Source organism: Caretta caretta, chromosome 1 (genome assembly GCF_965140235.1).
Source record: "Caretta caretta isolate rCarCar2 chromosome 1, rCarCar1.hap1, whole genome shotgun sequence".
NCBI lineage: Eukaryota > Metazoa > Chordata > Testudines > Cheloniidae > Caretta > Caretta caretta.
This window is the reverse complement of record NC_134206.1, coordinates 159,684,888-159,697,048: the sequence shown is the minus strand read 5'-3', so window position 1 is coordinate 159,697,048 and position 12,161 is coordinate 159,684,888. Positions and strand designations below refer to the sequence as shown.

Genomic DNA, 12,161 nt, shown 5'->3' with positions numbered 1-12,161 from the left:
TTTCACTGCAGACCCTGCAAGCCTGGGGACAAATTCGGTTTTGCAAGCCTGGGGACAAATTAAGCCCTGGATGGGGAGGTGGATAGGGAGGCAGCAGGGGCCAGTGGCTGACAACCGCTGCGTGGCTGAAGCCTGGGGCCAGAGGAGGCAGCAAAAGCCAGGGGTGATGGGGGATGAGCCTAGTGCTGGAGCCTGCCACAGTGTGACTGAAGCCCTGAGCTGGAGAAGGCAGTGGGACACAAGGGTGATGAGGGAGGGCTGCTGAGCCTGGAGCTTGTCACCAAAGCCCCGCACCTATCGGATGGGGCCTGGAGACAGAGCCTGAAGCACTGCACCTGGGGAAGGAGCCCGTCACTGCACAGCTGGAGCCCCGCAGCTGGAGCCTGTCGTCCACCACTCCAGGGCTGAAACCTGCCCCCACGAAAGTGGGGAACTCACTGGCTGCCTGCTCCTCCAGCATTTGTGTCTGCAGAGGACAGGGCCCAACCCCTACTGGGGGCGTGGGGAGGGTACTGGGGCGGGGGAGGGGGAGAGGCTGCTGCTTTGCCCCCTCACCCAATCATTGCCCAGAAGGCTGTGGCCACATTTGAGAAATGCTGATCTAGTCTAGCCCCCTGCCAAGATGCAGGATTTGTTAGTTTTGAAATCTTTAGTTCTAATTAAACAGAATGTTATTTCTTCATCTCACTAACATTATTATTTCAGACCACAACAAGGGTGCATAATTTAGGTTGCATGGGAAGGAGTAATTTGCATGGGGCAATAGTAACTGAAGAAAGAATATATGGTTCTGAATTTTATTTTTGTTGTGAGCCCCTTGGGGCAGGGACACTCTGTGCTGAATGTTTGTACAGAACTTGGCACGATGGGGTCCCGCTCCTATTTCAGGCCTCTGGACAATGCTACAATACAAATAATTAATAATGAGCAAAGTGGGTGCACATCCTTTAGCTATTCGTTTCCAGGCATTCATACTTCTGAGGGATCTGTTTTTGTCTCTAAGTAGAATGATTTTTCTGTGGATATTATAATTCATTCTCTAGGGGTGAGGTAGATATTGCTGATACACACTTTCAAGTTTAACTCATTCCTCATCACGTTTTTGTTTACAAACTGAACATTTCCATTAATGTGTTAGGCACAGACAGGCTTTTCATTTACATCAGTCTGTATCCATTGTGAAGTGCGGCAATTGCCGTATCAAGGAAAATCCCTCTTAGCAAGTTTGAGTGCCTCTGTTTGTAATGCAGGAAAGGAACTTTTTCTTCATCCATTGGTGGTTTGGAAGTTTTGCCTTTCAGGTGTCCAGTGGCAGAGAGCAACTTTTACTGCTCACTGCTCTTTGAGAAAAGCAGGGCTTTGTCCTTTGTGCGAGAGGATATCATCTTCATTTTGATATGCAACAATCCAGACTGTGCATGGTACCAACAGAAGATATGGAGGATACAGCTCATCAGGCATTGGAAATGGCAGTCTCAGCAGAGATGGGTGCATCTGTCCTTCATTTCCCGTATAGCCAGGCAGGCCTATATCCATTGGCTCAGACTGCCTCCTTGTGGCAGTATACATGAATGTTAGATATTGCACTTTATGACTTCATGACAGCCAGTGGATGGCTATGGGATTTGGAAGTTCTACAAGCAAAATCCACACACTAATTCTGCCATGCAGAAGAATAAGGAGATGAAAAGATACATGGAACCAAGTCAGACCAGCCGTTGATACGTCAATATCCACCAAGAACACACAGTGAAATACAAAGGTTATATAAAAAATTACTTTCTCAAATGTTTATTACATGATGAAAGAAGACTAATTGGTAATTCACATCCTGAACTTGATCAAAGGGGAATGATTGCTCTTCAGGCCTCCTAGCTAAAAGCAATATTGAAAGAGCAATTTTAACAAAATTACGTAAAATCTTATCACATTATGGTTTCAGCTCATAACCGGTTTGATTCAAACTTAACTTTACTAGAAGACCGTAAAAGTTGTTTTAACATTAGACTGGCTATTTGCTTCAGGTAGCACTGACATGTTTTACTCATAAAAGATTTTTCCATCACTACAATGGAAATACTTTGTGAAATTGGGTACATTTTCTTTCACCCCATAGACCCTACTTCCAGTCCCAAACCCTCTCCCTTACTTTACCAGATGTTCTGTTAGATACAAGAGCGTCTAAGGATGAAAAAAACAAATCAATCCTTTTTTGGGGGGCTCAATTATATCTTTACATTTCAGTTTCTAGAAGGTGACAACCAGTGAACCCCAGCTCACTGTATACATTCCCTCCAGCTTGGAAAACGATTAAATTGTATGGCTGAAGGGTTAGTCATATTTACTATTTGTGATTTCCTCTCTTTGTGTAAGGTCTATTGTAATGCTGTTGTCAAAACCCAGAACCATCACTGCACAAAACACACCACCACACAAGGGTGCTGAATTTAGAACGAGACTTCTAGATGGTGCTGTGTTTAGAAATAGTGTGCGAATTTCAAGACCACAGCGTTGCAGGGTGCTATGCCAATTTTAGTTTACATTTCATTGTATAAACATTTTTCCAGCTCTGTTTGGTATCCAGCAAACAATTCACGTATAGTTTTCCACTTTTTTTTAAACTGTCTCATAGTCCAGTCCATTTCAAGTCTTTTCAAGTATAAATCAGTAGCTGTACATCTGCTGTTGCTGCTCTGTTTGAACTTGCTGCTGTCCTGACTGCTGTTGTGTTTGCTGCGATTGGGGCTGCAGGACATCAGTCTGAGGCACTGCCCTCCATGTCAACGGATGCTGCTCTGTGATCTGGTTCCCTAGAGGAGCAATGGAGTTCACCAGGGTTGTCAGGTTTATAAAATGCGCCACAGACTGGGGATTGGCTGCCTCTGGCTGTGGCTGTATCTGAATATCGTTTTGGCGATTGTGCAGCATGGCAGAACCACTGACAGTGTCAAATGTCACAGTAAGAATTGAATTGTCGAGCTGTAACTGGCGTTCAGGAGCAGTAAGGTGGCCCACAGCCACCGGCTGGAGGTTTGTAAATTGGGTTCCAGCTGCCGTGGTAATTGGGGTGACGGTAATATTTGTCAACCCAACAGAACTAGAAGGGGCCGTGACGTTTGGGTCTCCAAGGGTCACCACCACCTAAGGAAAAACAGAAATAAAACCTCAACCTTCTGTTGGGCTCTCTGAAATGAAATGTGTTAGCTGGATGCAGACCATTTTGGTGCCACTACTGCTGGCCCTGGATATCATGCTGAAGGGAATCTGACTGCTGCTGTAAGTGGAAGAAAGCAACTAACAAGCTAGAGACAAATGCAATATCGATAATGATCCCCTGGATTCACTCCAAACTTGCAAGCACAGCTTCAGCAAGAGGCAGTGGCACCAAATGGGCAGAAATGAAGATAAGGAGTTGAGTGGAAGTGAAGGAGGTTAAATAGACCCCTCTTCCTCCCCCATCTTTCTATCTCTCTTTGAATTGTGCTTTCTACCTGCAGCTTTAAATCCCTAGCTCATTCACGTTTGCCCTTAGGATTCCAAGAGCATCAAACCCTGTTGCAATGTCTGTCCAGTAGCTTTTCATGGGAACTCACCTGCTGAATACTTTGTACAGCTGAATTGGTTTCATCTCCCACGTTCCCAGTGAATTCAGCTTCTTTCTCTGTGTATTCATTGAAGGCAGGGTCCTCAGGCACTTGCGCTTCCTCCTCTTCGCCCGGCTTCTGCTTTCGCTTATGGCCACGTTTAGGAGCTTTCATATGCTTGCCTTCGGGTAACTCTCCCTGTTCCAGGGTTAACTCAGGCTACAAGAACAGAGTTTTCAGTACAACTGAATGTCGCTGCTCAAGTCATTTAGTTCAGAGTATCACCAGAGGTTGGTTTGCTGTCCATCCCCAGGTGAAGATGACATGACAAACTGGCTAACACCAGATTTGAGGGAATGGTTTTGCTCCCTGTAATTAACTCTTTACAATACCGGTACCCCCACTAAACCACAGAGCAGAGAGGTTATTAGCATCTCTGTAGTACTATTCAAAAAATGACCTACACCAGCTGAGCTGAGTCACTGAAAAATGCATTTCCCACCAACCATGCTGACCACAGTTAAGATATTTGCAAAGGACATAACCCTTATTTACAGTAGGCATGGAATCTGGTTTTCCTTAGATTTTTTTCTCCCTCTCTCTGCAATGTCTTTCACACTCATTCTGGATTTGTTTTCCACTCTGCCCACTCCCTCTTCTGTTTTTCACTCTATTTTTTCTTGGCATTTTTGCGGTTCCCGTTCCTGCTCCATTTTTCAGACGGTCTGATCATGTTTGTTGCCTCTTTGAATCCCTCCACTGCCTTCTGCTTACTTAACATAAAATTAAAACTCCCTGTCCTCATCTTTTGCCCAGCATTGCTCCCTGACCACCCCATCTCTTACTACTCATGCTCACTTGTTCCCTGTTGCTCTACCTGAGCACTTAACGTCCCTCTTTCATTTCCTAATCCTATTCCTCTCCGAAAACCTGGCTCAGTTGAAATCAATGGGAGTTTTTCCATTGACTTCAGTAAGGCCAGGGCTTTACCTTCTGTTTTCCTCTTCAGAATCCTGCTTCTGATCTGATCAATCTCTTCTCTTTACTGTCCCTCCTTAAAACACACGTCTTCCACAAGGCCTATAAAGCCCCAGCTCAAATCTGCCCTGTGATGCTGCTTCCACAGTTTGATTACCACAAGTCTGTTAGCCTTGAGAGCAGGGCCTCTGTTTCTGATCTGTTCATCACAGAGCCAACACACTGACAGTACCGAAATGCTTAATAATAATATTTGTTAACTCTTCCCACACTCTGCTCCATTTTTCCACTGCATTTCCTCTCTGCTTCTTTTTTCACTCTCTATAAACAGAGCACAAACCCAATCCCCATTGGAGTCTCTAGGCACTACCGTAATAAGAAGCTACAGTGTCTGAGTAAAGTTTCAAACCTGTTTTTCCACCTTCAGGAAAAGGAGTTTGTTCATCCTCCGTTAAGACTAAGCCTGTGACAAATGCAAAACACTTGCCCATAGTGCATACAGGATCCTGAATCCAACCCCAGCGCTCCTCAGCAGGTTCCAGTTTTATCCGGGGTGGCTCACCAGTGGCAGTGGATGCTATGGTGTATGTCATTCAGTGCCATGGAAACAGCATGTGAATGGCAAGGACCCAAAGCCACAGAAGAATTTAGGATTCTGCTACGGTTAGTTTACCTGAACAATCCCAATAGAGGAGGCATCAATGGTGGTAGCTTCTGGGAGCTGCTCTAAATCGTCAATTCTAACTGAAAGAACCTACAGATAAACAGATCCTGGTCAGCTTGATAAATTATGGCCAGTACAGAACAGCAATGGAGAGATCCATTGACAATAACACAGGACAAGATCATGCAACCGAATGCATTTTAATTGATATGGTTAATCAATATAATGTGTTTTACTTTCATTCATAATAATAATCTTATGGTATATAATTTTCCTTCCTCTCACTAACACCCCAGCAACCAATTCCATAACATCTCATTGCTTTCTGTGGGAAAAAATAAACATACTGTATGGGTCACTATATTCCATATAAACAAAGGGACCACACTGCTGGAAATTTAGTTTAAACGTAACAGCAGCTGCAGTGCATCTTTTTATTCTTGCTTCCTAGGCAGACAATACCCCATTAAACCTGAAGGACTTCAGGAGAAGACAAACCATCATTTACCTGCCCTGATGCCTCAGTGAGCAACAAAAATTACAGCACCCCTGAACTACAAGTCTCTGAGTGTGGCGTGCTCCACTGTATACAACAGGATCTATCAATCTCAATTCACTAAAGATCAGAAACAACCAGCTCTCCACATTTCAGGTACTTTATTATTCAGATTGGTTTTAATGCAAAAGAGAGACTGCAAGAGTTTTGCCCCTTATTGTGTTTCCGAGCCTTCACTGGGAAACAAAGGAGATCAAGGAAGAGCAATAATAATGATAAGCGGTTTATAAATCAAGATCTCCAAGGGAAAAGTTAGTAGAGCAGGCCATATCTGAGCTAGATTAAAAGAATTCTGAGGGAAGACATGATAGCTGTCAACAAACGTGTGAAAGGAATGCCATAAAAGGAACAGGGATCAATTATCCACTCTAGTTGATGAGTACAAAACAGAAAAATACGGAGTTAAGATGCAACAGAAAAACTTAGCTGAATTAATAGGAAAAGGGAACTATTAAATGTTTATGAATCAGCAATTAGAAGGAATACAAACAGAGGGGCAAGATAGTTGTGGAATTGCCATTAATGCAGAAAATCAAGCCTAACACAGACACTTAGTTTACAAATAACCAAGATCAGTCCTGCCAGAATGTAAGAAGGAAGAAGTAGATGACTCACTTGAAGTCACAGCTAAGCCAAGTGAATTGATAATAAGCCACAATCCATCTGCCACAGATCTCACCTCTGGATGTTTGCGCCTCATGTGTCGACTCATTGAAGCTCTGGTAGAAACCTTTGTCCCACAGAGCTGACAACTCTGAGCTTCTACTTTATCGTGAGTTAGCTGGATGTGCTTCTGAAGCATGTAATCGGTGACGTACTTCTTATCACAGACTGAACACGTCCACTGTTTCCCCACTGGTGGCAAATGAAATGAAAAGGAGTTAGTAGATATCGCTAAAGGGGAATATTGTTATATTGCATTAAGGGGAACACCTTTTTTTTTTTTAATTACGTAGTGCAGAACGCTGACTCAGGATTGCTTGAAGCAGAATGTCAAGCTGTTGTCTTTTGATACATTGCATTAGAACACTTACCTGTATGAATCAGTTTATGGGTCTCCATTGTGTTTCTCTCACTAAATGTCTTCCCACAGAGCTCACACATAAAATCTTTGATCCCTGTATGGAGAGATTACATTTAAAACTGGAGTGATAAACAACGGTACCTAGTACAACTGTGAATCTTAGGTTATGAAAAATCAGTTTCACTAGCCACTTTTTCCATTGTTTGCAAAAGTACTGTAGGAAATGCAGGCACTAATTGGAGCTGGTGCAGTGGGTGAGACATTTGTCTCTGGGGATCAGAGTTCAAACCCTACTTCAAGTCAAAAACCGTACCCTAGACCCAATGGTCTATGTTAAAAAAACAAACCATGACACAGTGGGCAGGTCTCTGCTCATGAGAGGCCAAAGTCTTCACACCTTGTAAAATACTCCTTTAAGCTGTGTTGCTCATGCTCTTCGACTGCTCAGAGCAGCGTAATGTCATATATTTCCAAAACAACCATTTAACTGATTAAGTGCGATTTCTGTAGGATGACCGGTCCTCTGGGTTGCTCTCACCTGTGTGCCTTTTGTAGTGCTTCAGCATGTTGACCTTCTGTGCGAATTTACGATGGCATTCCTTGCATTCATATTCCTTAATCCCTTTGTGGAGTTTCATGTGGTGACGCAGAGCATGTTTTGTCTTCATTCCTGTGAGCCATGAAGATGTAACTGAAGACATGGTGGGAAAATTCATCCGCATTACCCTTTGCCCCGCACCCAGAGTAAGGACTCAAGATGAGCATGTTTCAAGCAGATGATCCTAACTTCATCCCTAATAGAAGATGTCCACAAATGCCCACAGCTGAGCTAGAAATGCTCTTTAACTAGTGGGTTTGGGCTTTTTAAGTAAAAAAAAAATATATATATATATATGAAAATATTTAAACAATCACTAAGGAGGGTAAGAGAAAAGCATGGAGAGACAGGGAATTTGACAACAGCATAATCTAAGGCACAATATTAGTGTCTTGCAGGGATTCCAGTTCAAGGTTGTTCAAGTAACAAAGTAGAGAAAAATGTATATTCTAACTGCTAACTCCTGAAAACTCAGCCTAGAACGCACAGTTAAACTGTGTTCTTTCTGACTCTTTTCTGGGACGTAAATGTGATGGAAATCAGGCAAGCAAGCGTTCCTGAAATTTGCAGCAGAACAGATGAAGAGCTTTAGAAGTCAGGTTTGCTTGCTGCAGGCCAGGGAACTGATGGATGTAAAATTAAGGCAGACCCCTAACATCCTGATCAGCATGGCTTCCTATTCAAAATACAAGACTCTCATTACTTTGAGGACTTCCCTGGTATTTAATGAAGCTATTGGTTTTAATATGGGAAATGTAACCTAAACAAAATGTCTAATTCAAAGGCGATGTCTGTACCTTTACCACATTCCGCACACAGGTATTCTCGGATGTTATCGTGGACTCTCATGTGCTCTTTTAACATGTCCTTTCTGGCAAATGACTTTCCACACTGCTCACACGCATGACTTTTTACACCTTCCCAAAAAAAAAAAAAAAAAAAAAGGTTATTGAAGTATATAAGCAGACTCTCTGGAGAAAATGTGTGTGGTGCTAAAAGCTGACAAACCTCTGGCAATAGATTCACTGAGCAATATTCAAACTGTCTCCTGAACAGCTCCTCTCATGCAAACTGTATCCCAAAATGAATTATGAGAAATAGGCTAGGGAGAGAAGAGGTTTTCCTCTGAGTTTTGAAACAAGACTGAGGCAGAGAGAGAGAGAAGAAAGCCATAGAGAAGGATCTGATGATGAGCTGTAGAGACTTATGCTTCTCTATCAACAATGCTGAGATTGTGTAAAGGGACAGAAGAGTGAGTGGTGCTAAGTGAGCAGGTGAGGGGAGTGCATGGAGACAAGGGACAGAAGTCTGACTGGAGAGTTTTAAAAACCAAGGAGCTATATTGAATGGCATTCTGAAATGCACAGTGAGGAGCCAGCAAAGTCATTTAAGCATGAAGGGATGTGGACGTGCTCTGCTCCACCTCAGAGAAGATGGGGAGCAGCCTTCTGTACATGCTGGAGTAAGGAGCTGGCACTCTGGGATGCCAAAGAGCTGGAAGGAACTGCAGTTCTCAAGGTGAGAAGAAATGAAGGCCTGGATGAGTATTTCAGCAGAGATAACTAGAGAGCCAACATTTTTATTGGATGAAAGCTAAATTATATAATCAAGGAATCTCTTAAATCAAGCTCTGGTATCATTTACCCTCATCAATAATATATATTTATTTACTTTATGAAATTGGCCTGCCATAAAACCATAAAAATAGCAATAATTGTATGGGTTCTTACTGTAAACTACCATAAACTAAACTACCATAACCAATTTCTCCCTGACAAGTAAAAGTATGGCCTCAGAAAGCATCCAGAAAAGGAAACTTTTGATATTAATAATAAAGGAACAACAACAACATTGTGTTACCTGTGTGTATAAGTTTATGTCGTTCCAAATTCCCGATGCTGTTAAAAATCCTTCCACAAATTTCACATGGGTGGATGTATCTGAAACAGAAAAGGAAGCAGACTCTGCCATTCTCTTTTTGACAGGACTATGGTTTCAGTAATCTCAATCAGCAACTGAAATTTGTTTGAGATGATTGTTACTGGAAAGGTTTCCTTGAAATATAAGCGTATGGTAAAATAGGCTTAAATAAAATAAGCCTTAAAAAACACACACAAGTACATCTGAAGGCAAGTGTGGCCAGGCAGTATTGTGCTCTCATATTATACAGTCATTTTTTGATTTGATTAAAAACCTTTACTTTTTAAAAATCCAGAACTATTATCTGCCTGATGGTGTACCTGCTATATATATGACATGACATATTGACAGTCAGGGGTGTATTTTAATCCTTTAGTAAACGAGGACCTGATCTTGCAGCCCTTAATGAAGCAAGATCCCAATGGGACACAATAACTGCATGACTGTATAAACCTGAGACTATGTCAGAAAACATCAGCTACTCATATCACAAAAGGAACTGAGAAAAAGACAGGATTTCTCCTGGTACCTTGACATTCAAGAGAAAAGCCTCAAGAATGTCAATGTGTGTCTATCCCTCACTAACTAAGCACCCCTATTTGGCACAACCACCACGGTCTCAAAAAATGTAGTTGTTCATACAATATTATTCAGGCATGTCATCTTACTTCTGCACATTGGGATCAGGCAGATTCTCCCGGTGAATGACCATGTGAGCATGGTAAGTTGCCTTCAAGGCGAATCGTCGATTACAGATGCTACAGCCATAGCCTTTCTCCTTGTGAACCTCCATTATGTGTTTTAGGTACTCCTTCCCTCTGCCAAAGGTTAACTGCAGAACGAACCAACAGTGAAGGCATGGGAAAAAAAATCTCTCAGGAAATAGTGACCAGTTAATGTAGTACTGGGATCTACAGCATAAATAGCCAGCAATCAGAAATACTGTCCTCACTATCAGACAAAGAGTACAGGGAAATCTATACTCCTTCCTGGAACCTGTTTTGTCACTGAACTACTAAGCATACCTATAAAGAACATCCAAAACCAGTTCCTCCACATGGGAGACTGTAGTTTGGGATGCTAGCTCAGGCTGGTGCTCCCTTGCTGGCAGGGGCTGGGAATGCTGCAGGGGCAGTCCACTCAGCCACTGGAGATGGAAAAAAATGTCTCACATTGCTCTGCTAGGAATCCTCTGATTATTTCTGGCCCTGAAGGGAGCTACAGCCAACCACCCTTAGCCATCAATGCAGCAGACCTGCAGAGGGGGAGAGTAGCTTTTGGACTCTAAGGATCTTTCCCATTTCATTGGGGAAGCAGAGAAGATACAGAGAAATTATCTCCTTGTGCAGGAGTCTCATTTTGCTAAGATTTACTTTTCTATTCTTCCTTCGGAATGCACAAAGAGACATTTCCAGCCAGGAAGAGCCTTCCCTTCCCAGCACTCACTCATCTTCCACAGCTGTTGCTGTCAGCTCCGATAGTGGATTGTTCCGTTTGCCTAGGACTGCAGGGATGCTTGATACCAGAGCTGACAAAGAAACAGCTTTCTAACCTGAATTGCGTGAATTCTCTTATTTTGAAGCCTACGTTATTCACCCGTTTATATCACGATTAGCCTGGCACAACAGGCAGCCTAAAGAGTTACCACAACGCACCACCTCAGGGGTTTCGCTTCTCAGCGGTTTAAACTGTACTGAGCTGAAAGTGAGGCACGTCACTGCTGAGGTCACACATCTTTATGATGATTATTTGTACGACGGTAGCCTCTAGAGGCCCCAAATAAGATCAGGGCCCCCTTGTGTGAGGTGGTGTAGATGGTAAATCCCTGTCTGAAAGGGATTACAATCTAAATAGACAAGACAGACAAAGGCTGGGAGAAGGGGAGTATTATTATCCCAGTTTTACAGATGGGGAACAAATGAGGCACAGAGAGACTAAATAATTTGCCCAAGATAACAATCTGTGGCAAAGCTGGGAATTGAACCCTCATCTCCTGAATCTCAGCCCAGTGCCTTAACCACAAAGCCATTCTGCCTTTCTGACATAACCAATAATTCAGTCAGTTTAGCTGTCCTAACCAATCAGTTCGCCAACAGAGAATTCTAAGAGTCTTGAAGATGACATTTTCCCCCGGCCATGCCACACACACACACACTTCTTTCCAACTCCCGAAAGCCCTGCCCAGCTGTGATGATCTTCTCTTCCTCCCACAGTGGATGGCTCAATCAAGTATGCTCCAGAGGCCACAAATGCCATTCCACTAGGGTCAGATGCCAGGGAGGACTGTGGCAGCCTCTCATTGCTACCAACTCTTGCTGACATGGGCGTGCAGGACCACAGTTAGGTCGTGGTCTTGAATCCCCCAGACTGTGCTGCTGCTAGACCATCAGACTGGCCCTCTCTTAGCTTATTTTCAAGGTTCTGTGAAATTCTAATTATAACAACTTTTTCTTTGACGGAAGAAACCAACACACACATTTAGTTGGAAAGGAGAATTTAAAGCTACCTGGCACCTTTTGCAGCTATACTTGTGAGGCTCAGAATCTGCACTTTCATCAGAGTTGTCATCGTTTTCCTCTGATGAGATTCCGATTTTACCAATGAACTCTTCCCTCTGGTGGTCATCCATTAGCGCAATGTCCTATACAGGGTGGGGAAAGAGATTCCATCTTAATCAGATCTAATGTCAAAAGTTAATACAGCCCCAACCCTTCTGCCACACTGACTAACTACATAAACAGCAACAATAATGTGATTCAAGGTATTCTCCCATATAATGAAATCCCTGCAAAAGTTCCCCAGTTTGTAGACAGACACAATTTTGTTATTTTTTAAAT

General features: G+C 42.9%; 1 protein-coding gene across 5 annotated transcripts in view; it reads right to left on the bottom strand.

The window, feature by feature from the left end:
- Window positions 1-783: 783 nt before the first annotated feature.
- Window positions 784-12,161, bottom strand: part of PRDM15 (PR/SET domain 15) — a 45,658-nt gene continuing 34,280 nt past the window's right edge. For 4 of the 5 annotated variants that reach the window (XM_048865893.2, XM_048865857.2, XM_075132587.1 and 1 more), the window contains 10 exons: window positions 11,831-11,965; window positions 9,993-10,156; window positions 9,265-9,344; window positions 8,202-8,321; window positions 7,345-7,476; window positions 6,817-6,900; window positions 6,462-6,637; window positions 5,236-5,316; window positions 3,594-3,803; window positions 784-3,141 (listed from right to left, as the gene is read on the bottom strand). In XM_048865893.2, coding sequence (XP_048721850.2) covers window positions 2,665-3,141; window positions 3,594-3,803; window positions 5,236-5,316; window positions 6,462-6,637; window positions 6,817-6,900; window positions 7,345-7,476; window positions 8,202-8,321; window positions 9,265-9,344; window positions 9,993-10,156; window positions 11,831-11,965 — 1,659 coding nt within the window. In that variant the 3' untranslated portion in view covers window positions 784-2,664. The remainder of the gene's footprint in view (window positions 3,142-3,593; window positions 3,804-5,235; window positions 5,317-6,461; window positions 6,638-6,816; window positions 6,901-7,344; window positions 7,477-8,201; window positions 8,322-9,264; window positions 9,345-9,992; window positions 10,157-11,830; window positions 11,966-12,161) is intronic. The other variant, XM_075132580.1, reaches the window with a different exon arrangement.